At 40.6% G+C, this 18,257-nt stretch overlaps 1 protein-coding gene across 4 annotated transcripts in view; it reads left to right on the top strand.

Annotated features, from left to right (window-relative positions):
* Window positions 1–18,257, top strand: part of IFT56 (intraflagellar transport 56) — a 36,632-nt gene that overhangs the window by 11,787 nt on the left and 6,588 nt on the right. For all 4 annotated transcript variants that reach the window (XM_077339285.1, XM_077339284.1, XM_077339286.1 and 1 more), the window contains 7 exons: window positions 3,918–4,020; window positions 4,866–4,921; window positions 6,337–6,390; window positions 7,944–8,007; window positions 9,199–9,287; window positions 13,649–13,732; window positions 18,097–18,166. In XM_077339285.1, the coding sequence (XP_077195400.1) occupies window positions 3,918–4,020; window positions 4,866–4,921; window positions 6,337–6,390; window positions 7,944–8,007; window positions 9,199–9,287; window positions 13,649–13,732; window positions 18,097–18,166 (520 nt within the window). The remainder of the gene's footprint in view (window positions 1–3,917; window positions 4,021–4,865; window positions 4,922–6,336; window positions 6,391–7,943; window positions 8,008–9,198; window positions 9,288–13,648; window positions 13,733–18,096; window positions 18,167–18,257) is intronic.

The following is an 18,257-nucleotide window of genomic DNA, read 5'->3' on the forward strand; positions in this document are numbered from 1 at the left end:
CAATCCCTTTCCACTGGTGCAAAGACTTGTAGTCCAAAAGATGGCCTACGACTCCTGCCCCTTCATTCTTTGGCTACTTTCTTGCTGTGTTCAAGATCCCACCATCTCTATTCTCTAAAAACTGGTTCCTCAAACCACCTGTAACTCAAAGCTGATTTCTTTCCCACCTGTGACTTGATTCCTGTAGTGTTTTCTCTCATCCGGTTCCATTCTTGACATCTTACAATCTTTTAGGTAAAGGTATCATGTCTGACCCTTGGGGTGACTCCCTCTAGCGTTTTCATGGCAGACTCAATACGGGGTGGTTTGCCAGTGCCTTCCCCAGTCATTACCGTTTTACCCCCCAGCAAGCTGGGTACTCATTTTACCGACCTCGGAAGGATGGAAGGCTGAGTCAACCTTGAGCCAGCTGCTGGGATCGAACTCCCAGCCTCATGGGCAAAGCTTTCAGACGGCTGCCTTACCACTCTGCGCCACAAGAGGCTCATTACAATCTTTTACTCTTTTGCTAAAATCACAGATTATCTCCTTGCTACCCTATCAGCTGTTCTCCTTATATTCTCTGCTGTTTTTTTAATACAGTTTGATTCCTTTCATGACTTATGTTTTTTAACTCTGATCTCAACCAGTTCAGATGACTCATTTAGTGTTTCCACTGGGAGAAATCTCCTTTCTGGTTAGTCTTCTCTTCTCTGAGAGATTCTGTTCTTGGTTCTGTACATATCTTTCTCTGTGTTCTCTTCTTGAATGATGTGAAGGCCTCCAGTGTTAGCAAGCTACACCACTTTGTGTCAGATCTTTTCTTCCCTTTCTACCTTCTTCTCTGATGTATCAACTTGGAGCCTCATTTCCTTCTCAACATGGACAAGACTGAATTATCTATCTAAATCTTCCTTCCCATGATCATATTACTCAATTACCTCTTGTTAGTCAATAACCCTTGTTGCCCTCCATTCCATTGTCAGTTTTTTTAACTGATTCTTCTTATAACATTGCAGAAACCTATACATTCCTGTCTGGTCATATCCAGCTATGACCATTGTAGCCTTCTTCTTTCTGACTTGTCCCTCTGACATCTCTGTCCAAAACTCAGCTTTGAAAATTACCATTTTTAGTGTCGGAACTATATGACACCCATCCTTCATCCCTTCACTAGCTCCACATCCAGCACAAGCTTCTTGACTCTATTTGCTCCATGGTAAATATAAGATATTAAAGAGCACATTCAAGGGATTCCAAAACAGCAAGTGTTAAGTTTTCTCTCCCTGCCTAGGGTTGCCAGACCCATCCCCCATGGAGGAGGGTATTCTTTGCTGACAGGCCCTATCTTTCAGTCACCAATCAACTGGCTGATGGAGGGGAACTTATCCTGAAAAAGAGGATATCCAGCCAATGTGGATAAAAGAGGATATCCAGCCAGAGGATATCCAGCAATGTGCCTATGTTACAGTCCATGTGACTCAGCAGTGACATCATCACATTTAGGATGTCAGAGCAATGCTCTGCTATTTGGACAAAAACTCTGTGGTGGAAGCCAAATTCTACCAAAGTTAGTGACATGGTCACGTCACTGTACGTTGGATGGGCCTCCTGTTCCTGATAAATACCCCCTTGCCCACTGATTGCCAGGATGGACCTTTCAACCTGATCTCTGCCATGCCTAATACAGTGTGCCCATATCATGATATAATGTTGTATTATTTGCCCATGGATATTGGAATGAGAGAGCCATACACACTGCTGCTATTCTCAGCAGGAGTTGCATGCATATTGTAGTATCTAGTTCCAGTTCAGGTATGGGTATTCCAATCTGTAAAAAAACATAACTTTAATATTTGCCTGCAACTACCACTCTTAAGATATATGATTGTGAATCACACAACAATATTTTGCTCTCTTTCACATTTCTAGTCATTGTTCTTGGCTGTTTCCGATGGCTGGCACTCCCTGCTTGAATATTGTTGTTATTGTTAGGTGTGAAGTCGTGTCTGACCCATCGCGACCCCATGAACAATGATCCTCCAGGCCTTCCTGTCCTCTACCATTCCCCGGAGTCCATTTAAGTTTGCACCTACTGCTTCAGTGACTCCATCCAGCCACCTCATTCTCTGTCATCCTCTTCTTCTTCTGCCCTCAATCGCTCCCAGCATTAGGCTCTTCTCCAAGGAGTCCTTCCTTCTCATGAGGTGGCCAAAGTATTTGAGTTTCATCTTCAGGATTTGGCCTTCTAAGGAGCAGGCAGGGCTGATCTCTAGGACTGACCGGTTTGTTTGCCTTGCAGTCCAAGGGACTCGCAAGAGTCTTCTCCAGCACCAGAGTTCAAAAGCCTCAATTCCTTGACGCTCGGCCTTCCTTATGGTCCAACTTTCACAGCCATACATTGCAACTGGGAAGACCATAGCCTTGACTAAACGCGCTTTTGTTGGCAGGGTGATGTCTCTGCTTTTTAGGATGCTGTCTAGATTTGCCATAGCTTTCCTCCCCAGGAGCAAGCGCTTTTAATTTCTTTGCTGCAGTCCCCATCTGCAGTGATCTTGGAGCCCAGGAAAATAAAATCTGTCACCATCTCCATTTCTCCCCCATCTATTTGCCAGGAATTGAGAGGGCCGGATGCCATGATCTTAGTTTTCTTGATGTTGAGTTTCAAGCCATTTTTTGCACTCTCCTCCTTCACCCGCATCAACAGGCTCTTTAGTTCCTCTTCACTTTCTGCCATTAGAGTGGTAAAGGTATCCCCTGTGCAAGCACTGAGTCATGTCTGACCCATGGGGTGATGCCCTCTAGTGTTTTCATGGCAGACTCAATACGGGGTGGTTTGCCAGTGCCTTCCCCAGTCATTACCGTTTACCCCCCAGCAATCTGAGTACTCATTTTACTGACCTCGGAAGGATGGAAGGCTGAGTCGATCTTGAGCCGGCTGCTGGGATCGAACTCCCAGCCTCATGGGCTGAGCTTTCAGACTGCATGACTGCTGCCTTACCACTCTGCACCACAAGAGGCTCTTTTATTAGAGTGGTATCATCTGCATATCTGAGGTTGTTGATATTTCTTCCTGCAATCTTGATCCCAATTTGTGACTCCTCTAACCCCGCCTTTCTCATAATATGCTCCGCATACAAGTTAAATAGGCAAGGCGACAGTATACAGCCTTGCCGAACTAATTTCTCAATTTTGAACCAGTCAGTGATTCCATGCTCAGTTCTCACTGTTGCTTCTTGACCTCCATATAGGTTTCTCAAGAGACAAATAAGATGCTCTGGTATTCCCATCTCTTTAAGAACTTGCCACAATTTGTTGTGCTCCACACAATCAAAGGCTTTAGCATAGTCAATGAAGCAGAACTAGATGTTCTTCTGGAACTCCCTAGCTTTATCAATGATCCAGCGTATGTTGGCAATTCGATCTCTAGTTCTTCTGCCTCTTCGAAATCCTGCCTCTACTTATGGAAGTTCTCGGTCCACATATTGCTGGAGCCTAGTTTGTAGGATTTTGAGCATAACTTTGCTAGCATGAGAAATGAGTGCAATGGTGTGGTAGTTTGAACATTCTTTGGCATTGCCCTTCTTTGGGATTGGAATGTAAACTAACCTTTTCTAATCCTGTGGCCATTGTTGGGTTTTCCAAATTTGCTGGCACTGCTTGAATATGGTCCTCCTCAAAATCCACTTTTGTCCATTCCCACCTGTAACAAAATTATCTGCATTTCTACCCATTCAGCCCTTGTTGTTCTCTACCCCTCCTTCCATCTTTTCTGATGGCATTCCTTCCCTGCCACAATTATTACTTTGGATTATGAACTTTTTGAGAAAACAGACTGGATTTTTGCTTATGAAACATAGTAATATTTTCTAAAGAGATGCACGATTATATACTGCAACTTGCTGCTGTACTAATGCAGTTAGGGCTTTCCTTTGCAGGTGGTATTCCGAGGCGGGGAGGGGGCTCTTCAAGTACTACCTTCCCTGATTGATGTTATTCCTGAAGTCAGATTGAATTTAGTTATTTACTACCTTCGACAAGGTAAATAAATCTCTGGCATTTTCTCTGATGTAGTGAAGGTGGTAAACCTTTTAATCTCTCAGGACTTTCCATAAATCCATTATCTCAAAGTAAGAATAGAGGTTATTTTGTTTTGCTTTTTTCCAGGGAGGGTTGGGGTATAGCAGTTGACAACTTTTTTTGCTGTTTTCTGTTTGTGGTGCTTGGGGAATTAAGCAAATTGTTTACATTCCTGTGAAGATGGGTGAACTGAAAAATCAGCATTTGCCCCAGTTACTTTAGCAGAACATCTTGTTTTAATTAGGGTTGTTATGAAATAGGGCAGAGGGTCAGTTGTCAGGATGTATGCTATGGATCCAACTCCATAACTTTAAGGCTAAGGTGCTAGGAATCACTTGCCCTGAATAATGCAATCCTTTAAAAAAATCATATATATATATATGAATGACTGGGGAAGGCACTGGCAAACCACCCCGTATTGAGTCTGCCATGAAAACGCTAGAGGGCGTCACCCCAAGGATCAGACAGGACCCATATATATATATATATGAAGCTCTGTGACAGAATTGTTCTTTGTATCCTGTCCTCTAACTCTAAAGATGGATAAATATGGGAAGGAAAAGAATGGGAAAAATGTTTTTACCTTGATGCTGATACAAACATTAGCTAGAATATAAGCAAGAGGTTCTGAATTATAACAATGATGCAGTATAAAGTCTGTTACATTTATTGTAAAGAAATACATCTCCAACTAGGCACAGATTTGCTCCACTGTATAAATTGTTATCGCTTTCTGCTAAATGTTCATATAAAATATAAGGTGATAGTTCTCAGAAGTGCACATCTTTTATCTTATGTTACTTCAGATGATGCACAAGAGGCTTACAACCTGATTAAGGACCTGGAACCTACAACTCCTCAGGTACCGGAAAACCTATGGCATTATTAAATAAAATAAGAATGCATCATAACTACTGAACAGGTGTTAAACCCTTGTGCATGAAAGACCACTAGTTCACTTCTTCATATACCATATTGAACCTTCTTGAGCAGAGAAATAGAAAAGTCCTCTTAAAGTGAGGTATCTGACCAGGAATTGGGCTTTACTGTTCCAAAAAAGAGCATATGTGTTGCATGTGCAACTCTTCTTTTGGCTTATTACATAGGTTATTCCAAGTTCATCATTAACCTTTAGAAGTCTGCTTCTTTAAATGGAAGGCATTTTGGTTGTTCAGGTAATGTAGGGTTGAAAGGACACACACGACACAGGTATCTGGAGAAAAGGGAATCTTCTGCCCGTCTCTCTCCCTTCCCAGGGCTTCTCCGGACCCCGGGCTTTATTCAGTACATTTTGCTTATACACTCTTTTCCTAGCTAGACCTCATTACACACTTATCACAGCCTTTGACCTCTCTGGTTGCCCGGAAGATATGTCACTTTATGAACTCCAAGATATAAGTAGATTTAAGATACAATAAACTGAAATCCTCTCCTGGCTATACACTGTAGTCTATGAAAGGAAATAGGTATCTTATGAGGAAAGGACATGCTTTTTCAGTTACTGTCCAGAAGTAGTAAACCCTGGAGTTCAGAATGCAAATACAGTATTTGCTGGCGTATAAGACTACTTTTCCCCCGTGAAAAACATGCCTCCAAGTGGGGGGGTCGTCTTATATGCCGGGTGCACTTCAGTTGGGATAGACATAGCTGCCCATAGTGGCCCATAGTACTGTATTTTGAGTGGAAATGTTGCGGGGTCGTCTTATACGCCGGCAAATGGTATATCATTGTAGGATGTGTAATTGCTTTCCTAGCCCCCCAAATCATTCAGGTCATAGCATTCACTGATGTGTGGTATGTTTGAGTTTATTAGAGGAATAAAAAGAGTAACTAGTCTTTCAACTGAACAAATGTATAGTCTAGTGACGCCTAAAACCCGAGGAAGTAGGTGTGCACACAAAAGCTCATACCTTGAATAAAAATGTGTTGGTCTTAAAGGTGCCACTCAACTCTAAATTTATTCTGCTGCTTCAGACCAACACGGCTACCCACTTCAATCAGACTTTTAACCATTTGGGCTTCTTACAGCTGATACTTGCTGTAGGGTTTTTAGAATGGTTGTCTGAACTACAGTCTGTTCATTTCATGCAAGTCAGTAGTTCATAAACAGTGTGATTTTGGTTTGCATTTGGATTTAGTGTATCCTGGCTTTGTCAGGAACCACAGAGTTGGGCAATTCAGAAATATGTGTATTATTAATTTGAATACTGTAGTTTACAAGTCACCTAGTTGTTTGCATCATTTAACCATTTGTCTTTCAATCTAATATTTTTCCAGGAATATATCCTCAAGGGAGTAGTGAATGCAGTTCTTGGGCAGGAAATGGGTTCAGTAAGTATAACTTTTGTTCATGGAATCTAGCCATGTGGGCAGTGGAATTCAGCTGAAAGGCTGAATGTGACTAATTTTATCCTTGCTCATTCTTCAGTTTCATGTTTACAAAATACTTGCTTTATTTTTGCAAGGACTGTATATTTGAAACAATCAAATATTTTCTGTTTTCCATTCCCCTCTGTGTACTCAGATCCATATTAGGGGCCATTCCGCACCGGGATCCATGTAGCAAATTGTTTGCTGAACGAAAAATCACCATTTTAAATAGTGGAATTCGTCGTTATGCATACCTGCCTTTGTAGTGGAATCCAGTTGCGTTTCTATCGTTTCCCACAGGCTTCCGGTCTCGGCAAAAATCGCTAGAAAGGAAGCGCTATTGCTGAGCTGTGTCCCGCCCCTGGCCGTCAAGCAGCCAATGGTCGGCCGTTAGCATGCTCCCAAACAGCCCCTTTCCCTTTAAGGAAAGTTAAAAAAAAAAAAAACACCCATTGCAACGAATATGCGTTGATTCGTTGCAACGGAGAGACCCATCCAGCTAGCAGATGATGTTTGAACTGCCGTTTCATCGTTGCCACGCTCCTCCCGAGTGAAAAAAAAAATCCCCTCCCTCACGGGCGCGATTTTCGGCCAAAAACAGTGTGAAAAATAAAGTGAAAATAATCCAGCAAATGGGCCTCTATGATGCTTGTGCTTGGTGACTTTAAACAGAGGGACTGCAGCTGGGGAAGCCTCACTGGGTAAACGAAGGCTTGCCGGTGCGTTGATCTCCGCTCGCTCGGAGAAAAAAAAATGGCGATCGTTTCGCCGGAAGATCAGAGGAGAGAGCCAGGGGGAGGGACTTTGCAGAAACCGCAACAATGGTAACGCACAGAACTTTCCCGCTAGTGTTGCAGATTGGTTGCAGGAGTGTAGCACTTTCCGGAGGGTGAATCCACTTTTGGGGATTTCCCTGAAAGCGCTACAACGAAGCGCTTTTTGCGGATCGGTTTCAGGAGATTGTCAACGACGTTGTGCATAATGGCAAAACTATAGTGATTTCAATTAGTAACCATTGTGCTATTTTGGACGAATGCGGAACAGCCCTAGGTGTTACTAACTGAATCTATCCATTTTTGCTTTGCATATTGTCCAGGGAGCTTGAGGTGGCATGTATATTTCTCTACTTCTCCTTGTTATCCTCTCACAAACCCAAAGAGATAGATTGGGTTGAGAAAGACCGATTGACCCAAGGTCACTCTTTGAATTTCTTGACAGAGGGGATATGAACATGGATCCACTACTCTAAGCTATTATATTAGCTTATACTAGCATGTTAAATTGCTTGCAAATATCTGTAACTGTAACATTGTCCTGAGAGCTCATTTTAAACCCGAAAAGATACCCTTGAAGGACCAATGACCAGTTTAAAGGGAGAAAGGGTTTGGATCATAAAAAGGCTCTAGCCACTTATCTTGATCTGGAAGTGGCTTTTCTTGTTAGAATCACATGTGCAATCTGGTTGCCCTGTCCATTCCTTACACTGGATGTTATGCCTTTTTGTTTCTTTCCAGAGGGATCATTTAAAAATTGCTCAGCAGTTCTTCCAGCTGGTAGGAGGCTCAGCCAGTGAATGCGGTATATCAGCTTTTATGTTTGTTCCTTCAAATGCTACTTGACAATATTGCCATTGACTGCAGCCTTTTACCCACATTGCATAACTACATAATGGATTTTTCAGATATCAAAGACATCTGATTTCAACTTTTCATCTTTGTGGCCACTATTAGATATTAAAATATACAAATAGCTGCCATCCAAACACCAGCATATATTAAGTTTTCCCCCTCTGGTTTGTCTAATACAATATGCTCATGAGATAACATCATTTTCTGCATCCATAGATATTAGATGGGGAGAAACCACAGACACAGCTACTGTTCTTAGCAGAAGTTGCATGTATATTGTAGTATCTAGTTCCAGTTCAATTATGTATATTCCTGTCTTTACAGTGCAATCCTATGCACGGTCATGCCAGTATAAACCCACTGGCATAAGTGACGTTATATTGGACTAATGCTGCATAGAATCTCATTGTTACATTCTTACCTACCAAAGTTCCAAGTACGGTATTTGAATTTCACTGGCACAAAGTACATAGTGCCCTGGATACTAGAAATTACAGTAACGACTCTAAACATGAGTCAGGATTTGCAAATTTCCTGGTTCAAATGTAATGTGTGGAGCACGGTTCTCAAAGTGTCTTGTGTGAGAACCTGAGATAATGGTTTCAAGAGGGGTGGCCTATCTTCTAAAATCTAAATAATAAATAAAATGAAATAAATAAAATTTTACTCAGATTTCAATTTCTTAAAGTCCTTTCCTATAAGGTACTGACTAATATAAACAACATCTGTGACTCAAGCTGTCAATTCAGATTATATGCATCCATTTTCTTGTAATGCTTGAGGGTGAAAGTTTGAGTACCAATATAGTGTAGTAACAAGAGCGGCAGACTCTAATCTGAAGGACTGGATATTATTCCCCACTCCCCCACATGCAGCCAGCTAGGTCACCTTTCGCTAGTCACAGTTCTATTAGAGCTGTTCTCATAGAGCAGTTCTCTTAGAACTATCTCAGCCCCACCTACCTCATAGGGTGTCTATTATGAGAAGGTAAAGGTGTTTGTAAGCCACTTTGGGACCCCCTTCAGATAGTGAAAAGTGGGGTGTAAAAACCTTGATTCCTCTTCTTTTCTCTAGAAATTGATCTAATTTTTAAAAACTGTTCTGTTATTCTGCTCAAAATATTTGTACCTCTGTTCTTCAGATACAATCCCTGGAAGACAGTGTATGGCATCCTGCTTCTTTTTGCTCAGACAGTTTGATGATGTCCTAATTTATCTCAATTCGGTGAAGGTCAGTACATTTTACCAGGATTGCTAGTCTTCAGGGCATCCTTGTATACATTGTTGTATGAATAAGGCAGATTCTGACAGGTGTGCAGCCATTAATTCACAATTTACCAGATTCTGGAGACAAACAACACGGAGGCTATTTTCATTATATCTCTGTGAAAGTTCATAAGGTGGGCACCTGGTTTCATATTCTCTCCCAGTATCCTGACCTGCATGAATAAGGATTATTTGCAAATACCTCCTGCCATATTTCATCTTGGATTCTGGTGTTCAAAATAACAGAATTTCTTTTTTTACCAGGGTGGTACTGATAATGTTGGGATCCGCAGCAATTTTCATTCTCTTTTGAATTTCAAGAGTACATGTCCTTTTAGAAAATTAAGATAAAAATAATAACGAAGAGTTATTTTTTTCTTCCAAATAAATAATGTCTCTTTATTTATTGATTGATGGTGAAGAAATTAAATGTATTCATGAATTCATTTTTCTTGGATCACAAATTGATAAGTCGTGATTGCAGTATGGAAATAAAGCATCAAATTGCTCTGGGTCGCTCAGCAATGATAAACTTGAACTGAGCATGGAAAAGCATGGACATAAGCCAGACTACCAAGTGTAGATTAGTCTGATCTGTCATATTTCCAGTAATCACTTATGGTTTTGAAAGTTGGATGATGAAAAAATCAGACAAGAGGAGAGTTAATTCATTTGAACTCTGGTGCTAGAGAAGGCTTCTGTGTATTTCATGGACAACAAAAGTAACAAACAAGAAAATATTAGAACGCATAAAGTCTGATATATCACTGGAAGGCAAAAACATGACATTCTGGCTTGGTTACTTTGGCCATATCGTGTGATCTTACTCGTTGAAGAAAGCCGTTATGGCAGGATTGGTCAGTGGTAAAAGTAAAGTAGGCTGACAAAGAAAACAATGGTTAGACACGATCAAAATGGACACTGGCCAGAGTGTTATACACAACCCTGGACTTCCTTTGAAATCTCCCATCCAAATACCAGCTGAAGCTGACCCTGTTTAGCTTCTGAGATGTAAAAAAAAAATACAAAATCGTAAAACGTTGAATAATCTTTCTACAGTAAAGAATTTGTTCTCTAACACCTGATCATCTATTAACTACTGTTGCTTTCTCAGTCTCCTTTGAGCCACTAGGGGAAGGCTTTGTAGAGGGCTTCTATTCAACTGGCTGGCTTGTCTTCCTGCTGAGTAAGATGCTCTGTGGCTCAGGCAAAGTCCTTGGGTCTGTTGCACTGGTATTCCCAACAGTGGTCACTGTGGATTTCTTGGCACAGGACACAGCAATAATCCTGATTCCTGAGCATCCAGTCCATTTGATTAACTGGCAGACCCCCCTTCTTTCTCCATAAGTGCTAGATAACAGCTTCTCTGTATTTGTAATTTTAATTTTAAAACCTTGGATTTCTGCTAGAGTGTACTGGTATTGGTAATTTAAAATAATTTAATAAATAGCTGTTTTGGTCAGCTTTGTAAGGAATTGTGCAGAAGAGGGCTGGTCGAATGCAAGAATCTAAAACAGAAAAATTCAGCCAGTTGGCTATCAAAAAAGTAATCTGTTTTTATTTATAATTGTTCCAATTGATTGAAAAAAAATCCCCTACCCTCTTTCATTAATCAACCTTTCTTCCTGAATCCCACTGCTGTCTTTAGATAGAGCTCAATAAGCCATACATGTCCAATAGGACTAAACAAACTCTTGTATAATTTCTCTTGGAATAGCTTAGCCTGGGGTAGGCGGAGTGATGTAGTGGGCTGACACAATGAGAGACAGCAGAGCGAGCAGAAGTGTCGATGGGTATTGGTCTCTGGCAGTACCCCTTGTTGAATTGCCACTAGGGATCTTTCTTAAGATTTATTTAGTAAGAGTTTGATTTTATTATGTTGCCTAACTACTTCAGAATGAGAAGACCCCACTTGCTCAAAGCACTGTCTTCATTCCTTTTGCAGTCCAAATACTGCAGAGTTGGGAGGCAGGGCCAAAGAGGTGAAGAAAGAGATAATTATTTCACTGAGCTTTCTTTATTAAGGTGCTTTGGTTGGAAGGAGACACATAAAAGATTGCAGGCATCAGTAAGAACTAGAGAAACCAGGCACCTTGACTTGAAGGGGTACAGGATAGATCTGTTGAGATCCTTCCCAGTTCTAGTAGCAGCACTGACGTGAAGAGTTCCTTACCCAGAAGACATATAATCTTGCTCAACTGGATTATTCAACTACAAATACAGAAGCACCTACAGCTCATGATTTGTTGTCAAGCAGAAGGCCTTTCATAAACGGCTCAGCAGAGGGCAGAAGGGTGTTTGTATAAATGTACCCACATGTGTTTCAGAGTGCTCACTCGGGGCTGTATGTGACAAATTTATTTGATATTATATTTGATACTAGTAGAATTTTTGAAGTAGTTGTAGAAAGTGAAAGCCATGAAAACTGAAGGCACACAAAGACAATCTTTAAAATAAAGTAGGATATAGACCTGACCAGGAAAAAGAGTTTAGCTAAATGTAGGGTGAGGCATACCTGATGATTGATGGTTGTGTACGAAGCCGGTTTCATAATCTGTTAATGCAATTCTTGTAATGCTGAAACATTCCTGTCTGAGGCTTAATGTCATTTGGCACCTTGCCACTCTCTCTGTTCCAAACCTGTGTGTCTAGGTAATTCTTTGTACCTCCTGCACAACCAGAAGTTTTCAGTACAAAGGAGCTATGGCTTTCCTACAGCTGGAGGGAGAAAAGTGCTTTTTTTTTTCCTTGGGCAAAGATTTCATATGAATGTGGGGAGGGAATGTCCCTCTTTATTCCACCCACATCCGTACAAAGAGGCTGTTGTTTTGGCAAATGCACTGCACATAACCAATTTCATACTTATGGTCATATTGGCTGTTCTTTTATAACCCCAGAAGTATGTGCCCCAGTACTGCCAGGACAAAGCTAGGGAACTGTCTGAAATATTAGCATAGTGTGGTGTATATTCCATGATTAGGCTGTTCTTTGCAAGTGCTAACAGTTGAGGATCTCTGCATTTAATTTTTAACAGTAAGCTTCTTGCTTCTAAGCTCAGGAAGAGTCTTAGAGTACGTGAGCCAATGATTAGTGAAATCTCTCGTGAGAAAAGAAGGAACAGAGATGAGAGCAGGATTTCTAGCATTCAGGGGGCACATATCGGTGTGCTGCTCTTCTGTACAACTAGCAAAAAACCAGAATAAATTGTGCAAAGCCAGTTATATGTATTTATCCATTGAAAATTTTAGGCAGTTAGTAAAAACCTCCTGTTTAATCCATCACAGTACCAGAGCTCAGAAAATTGCTTGCTCAAATTAGGCAATCTTCTATAATGGTGATATTTTGTTTACATATTTTTATAGTATACAATTACTATTATTATTATTATTATTATTATTATTATTATTATTATTATTATTTAATTTATATCCCACCTCCCCCTGGGATATAAATGCTTTATGATGCTATTTGTTTTTAATATGATCCACAGAGTTAGATTAACAACCCCTATTTCCTTTAAGTACAGACTTGAATACAGCAGGGTGGGTAGGATTGAACACTTTGCCGGTGAGCAGAATTAACCTCACAGAGTACAGTGCTCTTTGGACTGCCCCAAAGGACCTTGGCAAATAGAGTATACATTATAACATATCTCATACTGTAGTCATTTCTACTGAAGAAATCTGTCCAATTAATAGTTCTCCTTTTCTGTTACACATTTAAGCTATTTCAGATGTCTCCTGCTTGAGAGTTAGGTGGTCACTACTTATGCTACTACTTCTCTCAAGTACATGTAATAAAGTATTAAACATACAAGGACTACATGAAATTTAAAATATATGCTTAGTTTTGCCCCTTTTGAAATTTTGTTATAAACTTAGTTTCACTCTGACCAAGGCTGTCTTGCTAGGCGCACTTGACAATTTACCAGAACTCTCTATGAACTGTTAGTACAGTCAGTGTTTTACTTCTAAGGATAACATACGCAGACATAAAACTTAGTTCTTCCATGCATGCTGAACTGTTAGAGAATAAGTATGAATGTTTTGAGATGGGTGAAATTGCGGTCAAAGAGGCAGATGCATCATAGTAGAATTTAATAATCCCGGAAAGAAAGACGAACCTCAGAAAGTTGCCACCCTGCAATTTCTGGCTTGGAACTCTTCCCAAAATGCCATGGAATGTTTCAGTTATGTCTGTAATCACAAACTCTAGCCATTGTTTGTTTAAAAGCTTGACTTCCACCTCCCTTACCCTGCTAAAGCTGACTCATTTTGTGTCTTAGTTTTTATGTTTCTTGAGTGTTATATGTACTTTATTTTCCAGAGTTACTTCTACAATGATGACACTTTTAACTTTAATTATGCCCAAGCCAAAGCTGCAACTGGCAATACCAGCGAGGCTGAAGAGGTATGTCTGTGCTTTAAGATACTGCAGGCAAGGAAGGAAAATATTTTCTACCTGTATGGTCATAGTTGGCTCATTATAAGACTGAGTCTTGAAGAATCATGAGCTGTCCATGTGCACCATCCCACTACCTCCTCTTGTTATGTATGACACTTTTTGGTACTTCTGAGTTTCTGGATACCAGATTGCAAACTAAAATTCAAAACTGTTTGTGTGTAAAGGTAAGAGTGGGGTGGACAGAAGAAGGTAGGAACTGGAATTACAAGAGTAAATTTGAAGCTCCTTCAAGTCTTATTCAGTGGCAAATCAGGTTTTGCTGTTGGAATGACACCATACCTATCTGAACCTTCTGAATAAGCTTTCTACTTCCTCTTGCTAGAATTTAGGATGATCAATGATTATTTTCCTAACGTTACCACCTGCACACTGTCTGGTTGCTTTCTTTGTTCATATTGGATGAATTCCCATTGTGAATACCCAAATTAGTATTCAGAGTTGTAAGGGTCAACCACAGTTTTATGCTTAATTTTGGAAGTTAATTGCATTGACCATAGCATGGCTTTGTTTAGAAATAAATCATATGATTTATTATTGCTAAAATATTAGGGCTATTCCGAACATCTGAAAAAATAGTGTTACGCCAGCACCATGGTGTTACACTAAAAAAAATCACGCCTCCAGCCATTTTGCGCCTCCTGGGTTTCTCTTCCCTCTGCCGACTTCTCATACTTCTAATCACTCAGCATGCCTGCTTGAAATGGTGGAGGAGAGGAACACATTATACACGCAACTCTCATCTGCCTGTCAATCAAGCCAGGCAGCCAATCACCTTTCTCCATGGTTTAAAGGGCCCGTGATACAAGGTATTTTTTAAAGTAAAACTTCTCCATTGCTGTGCCTATGATCTAATCATAGGTGCATAGTGCTTATTTTACTGCAACCCTCTTTGGATTTACAGGCCTTGAAGCTTTAATAAAGTAATCTTGTTCCTGATTTTTTTCTGGAGGCGGGGGTTAGAGAGGCATGCTTTGTGTGTTAACTGGTGGAGAAACTTTTTTTTTTTTGCTCTGCCTGGACTATTGAATGCCTATTCATGATTGTAAGCCTATTCATTGCTCCAGGCAGTTTGGTTAAAAAAAAAACACCCGTCTCCGGGAGAAGGGAGGGGGAGGTGGGTGCAAGGGCAGGCACTGGAGACAGAGATAGTGCTACTTCGGCTCCACACATTTCTTTTGCGTGTGGCTTGCTGGTTGCTCTTCTTTGCTTGCACTACATATTTTGGGGAATCCACTTTATGTGATTCCCCAAGTGGCGCTTTAAAATGGAGGGTGTTGCTTGAGGTTTGCTGATGGGACGTGGATGTTGATGATATTGTGCAAAACGGCAAAAAGGTGGCAGCGAGAGGTAAGCATTTCACAATAGAATCCGGGGCAGTGGAAGACTAACAACTTAAGTAGAGGCAAACAACTGATTGTGCCCAAACTTTCCTGTGCTGCAGAAATAGAAGGTTCAGTTTTTTTGTTAAATATTGTTGAAAGGCTTATAAATCTATATATAAATAAATTTTTTTAAAGAAAATAAATAAATAAACTCTAGGCCCAACATCGGCCATTTTGAGAGGGGGAGCAGATCAAAACAACCATATATGGTCATATCACCCATTTAAAAAAATTAAATATGAAAAATTAATTCAATTCACTCCCACCCAGTCAGTGAAACCCTTCTGGGGCTGTCAAGAAACTCTATTGTCTATAGTCGTAAAAGAATTGGCCTGACAGTTCCTGTTTGTTTTGCTTATTTATTTTATTTATACACCACCTTTCTCCCCAATGGAGGTCCAAAGCAGCTTACAGCATTCTCCTATCCCCCATTTTATCCTCACAACAACTGTATGAGGTAGGTTAGGGTGAGAATGTGTGACTGGCCAAGGGTCACCCAGCAAGCTTCTGTGGCAAAGTGAGGATTCAGTGCTAGGACTCCAGATACTAGTTTGACTATTAACCCCTACACCACACTGGCAGGCATAACTCATTAGAGAATAAAGCTAGGAGACCAATAAAGTTGGACATGAGTTTTAAGGGTGATTGTGGGAGTTCCAGGACCAAAACTGAAAGGCATGGGAAAATCCAAGCCCAGGTGTGACAAATCACCACCATATTGTGCTATTTGTAACTAAAGCTAGGGTTCTATGTGGCAGGCATAACTCGGAACATGTTATGTGTTTGAAAACTGACCACTAACTCCAGAATGATGATGGATGTTACACTGACAGAAATGAAGGGAACTGGAACATCCTGAATCAGGTTGTCTTCATGACAGACAACATGTAATGAGAGAGCTCCTAAGCAGCTTATCAAGTGTCTCTAATACTTGGATACTCAATCCGCCTTCGGTTTGCTGGGTGATACATTCTCAGCCAGATCTACCTCACTCACAAGGCTATTGTGAGGATAAAATGGAGGATAGGAGAACAATGCAGCACTGAATCCCTACTGGGGAGAAAGACTGGGTTTGGTATTTATTATAAAACTGATGTTAATGATATTTAAAAGTTGCATCATTTGTCATATAGCAAAGTAGCCTTTACAAAGGGCCTGAAGATATATGTAATCACTAAAACAGATTAATGTTCCATTATCATGCATGTGAAGGATGAAGGAGGGGGAAATCATCCTTTTGCTACTTCATAAAATCATGGACAAATATTAACTCTCCCCCTCTGTTCATAATATTAGCAAGGTTTGCTATTTATAGTACTCTTATAAGTGCACTCTGTTATCAAGCAGAATAAAGATGAAGAAGTTTTGAGATGAAGTTCAAATGAAGTGCAGGAGGGGAGAGATAGAAATGAATGAGAAAAGTGGGAAAGAGGGAAAGAAATTAAGGAAAAGAGAGGAAAAAGTTGATTTATTTTGCTGCAACATCCTAACTACCACTTTGCATCGTCTGGCTCAGCTGGATACAAAAAAAGGAAGAGAGAAAGGATAGACTATTATAAAAAATGACCTTGGTTAGCAGGCTGCAGTCAAGAGTTAGCGTAGCAGCCGACAGCTGAGGTTGCTTGACTTGCTCCATCTCTGGATTAGTTGATGGATTTAGCATGATCTGTATTAGGCAAATTTGCTTCAGTCTTGGAGAACGTGGAGGAGGAAGAAGCAAAGCAAACCGCTTCCGCACGGGATGGAACGCAACGGTGGCAAAATCCAGAGTATCCGATTATGCACGTAGCTACTCCAGAGTCGCTTCTGGTTGCGCCCTCGTCCCAGGAAGCTCCACTTTCTTCCGCATCTCGCTAACGCAGCTTTTTCGGCGGCATACATTGACTCTGCACCCGGTTGCTGCCTGCAGCGTGCATAATTGGTTATTTTAGCTGCCGCCATTTCACCCTGAATGCGGACCTTCCACTCCATGTATAATGGGCCTTACTGTGACTTTCCTGGAAAAGACGTTCACCTAGATGCTGCATGATACTTCAAGTGCCCTCCAATTGACTTGGGTTCCCCGAATTTTGTCCCCCTCTGTCAGCCCTGTAGCCTTTCTGCTTAGAGACAGACTAGTATTGCCATTTCCCCCATAAATCTGACAAGATGTGTGTTCTTGCTAAGCAGTTGTATCTTAAAAGAATGCGATTGTCAAAGGTTTTTTTTAAGCTCATGAAAAGTGTACATGAGACTAAAGGAGATTAAAGAAGAACAATCAAACTTTTGAAAGGCTTTCAATGGTGTAGTCATGAAGAGAGCATTTGGCTCTTCTAGTCACAAACAATATCCAGTAGCTGTAATGCTTGGATGAGCTCATTGTTCATAGCAGTTACAAAAGCATGAGAAGTGCTAGGTAGAGAAAATGAAAACAAGATGCAGTATCCCAGCAACAATTATATCACCTTGAGCAAAGATAAGTAATTTCCCCCCCAAAAAGCAGAGATCCATGTACATTTATAACTCCCCAGAATAGTTCTTGAAAGAGCAGTAGAAGCAGTAATGTTTGACTATGCAGTCAAGTCTTTACTTCACCCCATCTTCCTTCACACTTGCATGCTCTGAGCCAACTGGGAAGGGTGGACTATAAAAATAAAGTTATTATGCATCAATATTATTGTTGTTGTTGTTGTTGTTGCTGTTACTGCTATGCATAGGGTCCCAACCATCCTTTAGCATTTCAAAGCCAGAGATCACGATAACACAGCTCAGAAGGACAATTAATGCATTATTTTATATTAAATCTGCCTGCATGCCACATCCCACACATGCCACCCGTATATGGCTTATATGAAATCTGGCTGTATGTTGTAGTGAAAATATGTTTATAGTATGTGTTGCAGAGCTGATATTTACAGCAGTGTTTTTTTTTCTGTCTTCCCTCTCCAGGTGTTCCTTTTGATTCAGAGTGAGAAAATAAAGAATGATTTTGTTTACATCAGCTGGCTGGCTCGCTGCTGTGAGTCTCTTTAATTTTCTGCCAAATATGAATCCAAATAGTGTATCATCCATTCAACACAAAACTCAGAACAAGTGAAACCAGTCCAATA

This window comes from Paroedura picta, chromosome 5, assembly GCF_049243985.1.
Source record: "Paroedura picta isolate Pp20150507F chromosome 5, Ppicta_v3.0, whole genome shotgun sequence".
In the NCBI taxonomy this organism is placed as follows: Eukaryota; Metazoa; Chordata; class Lepidosauria; order Squamata; family Gekkonidae; genus Paroedura; species Paroedura picta.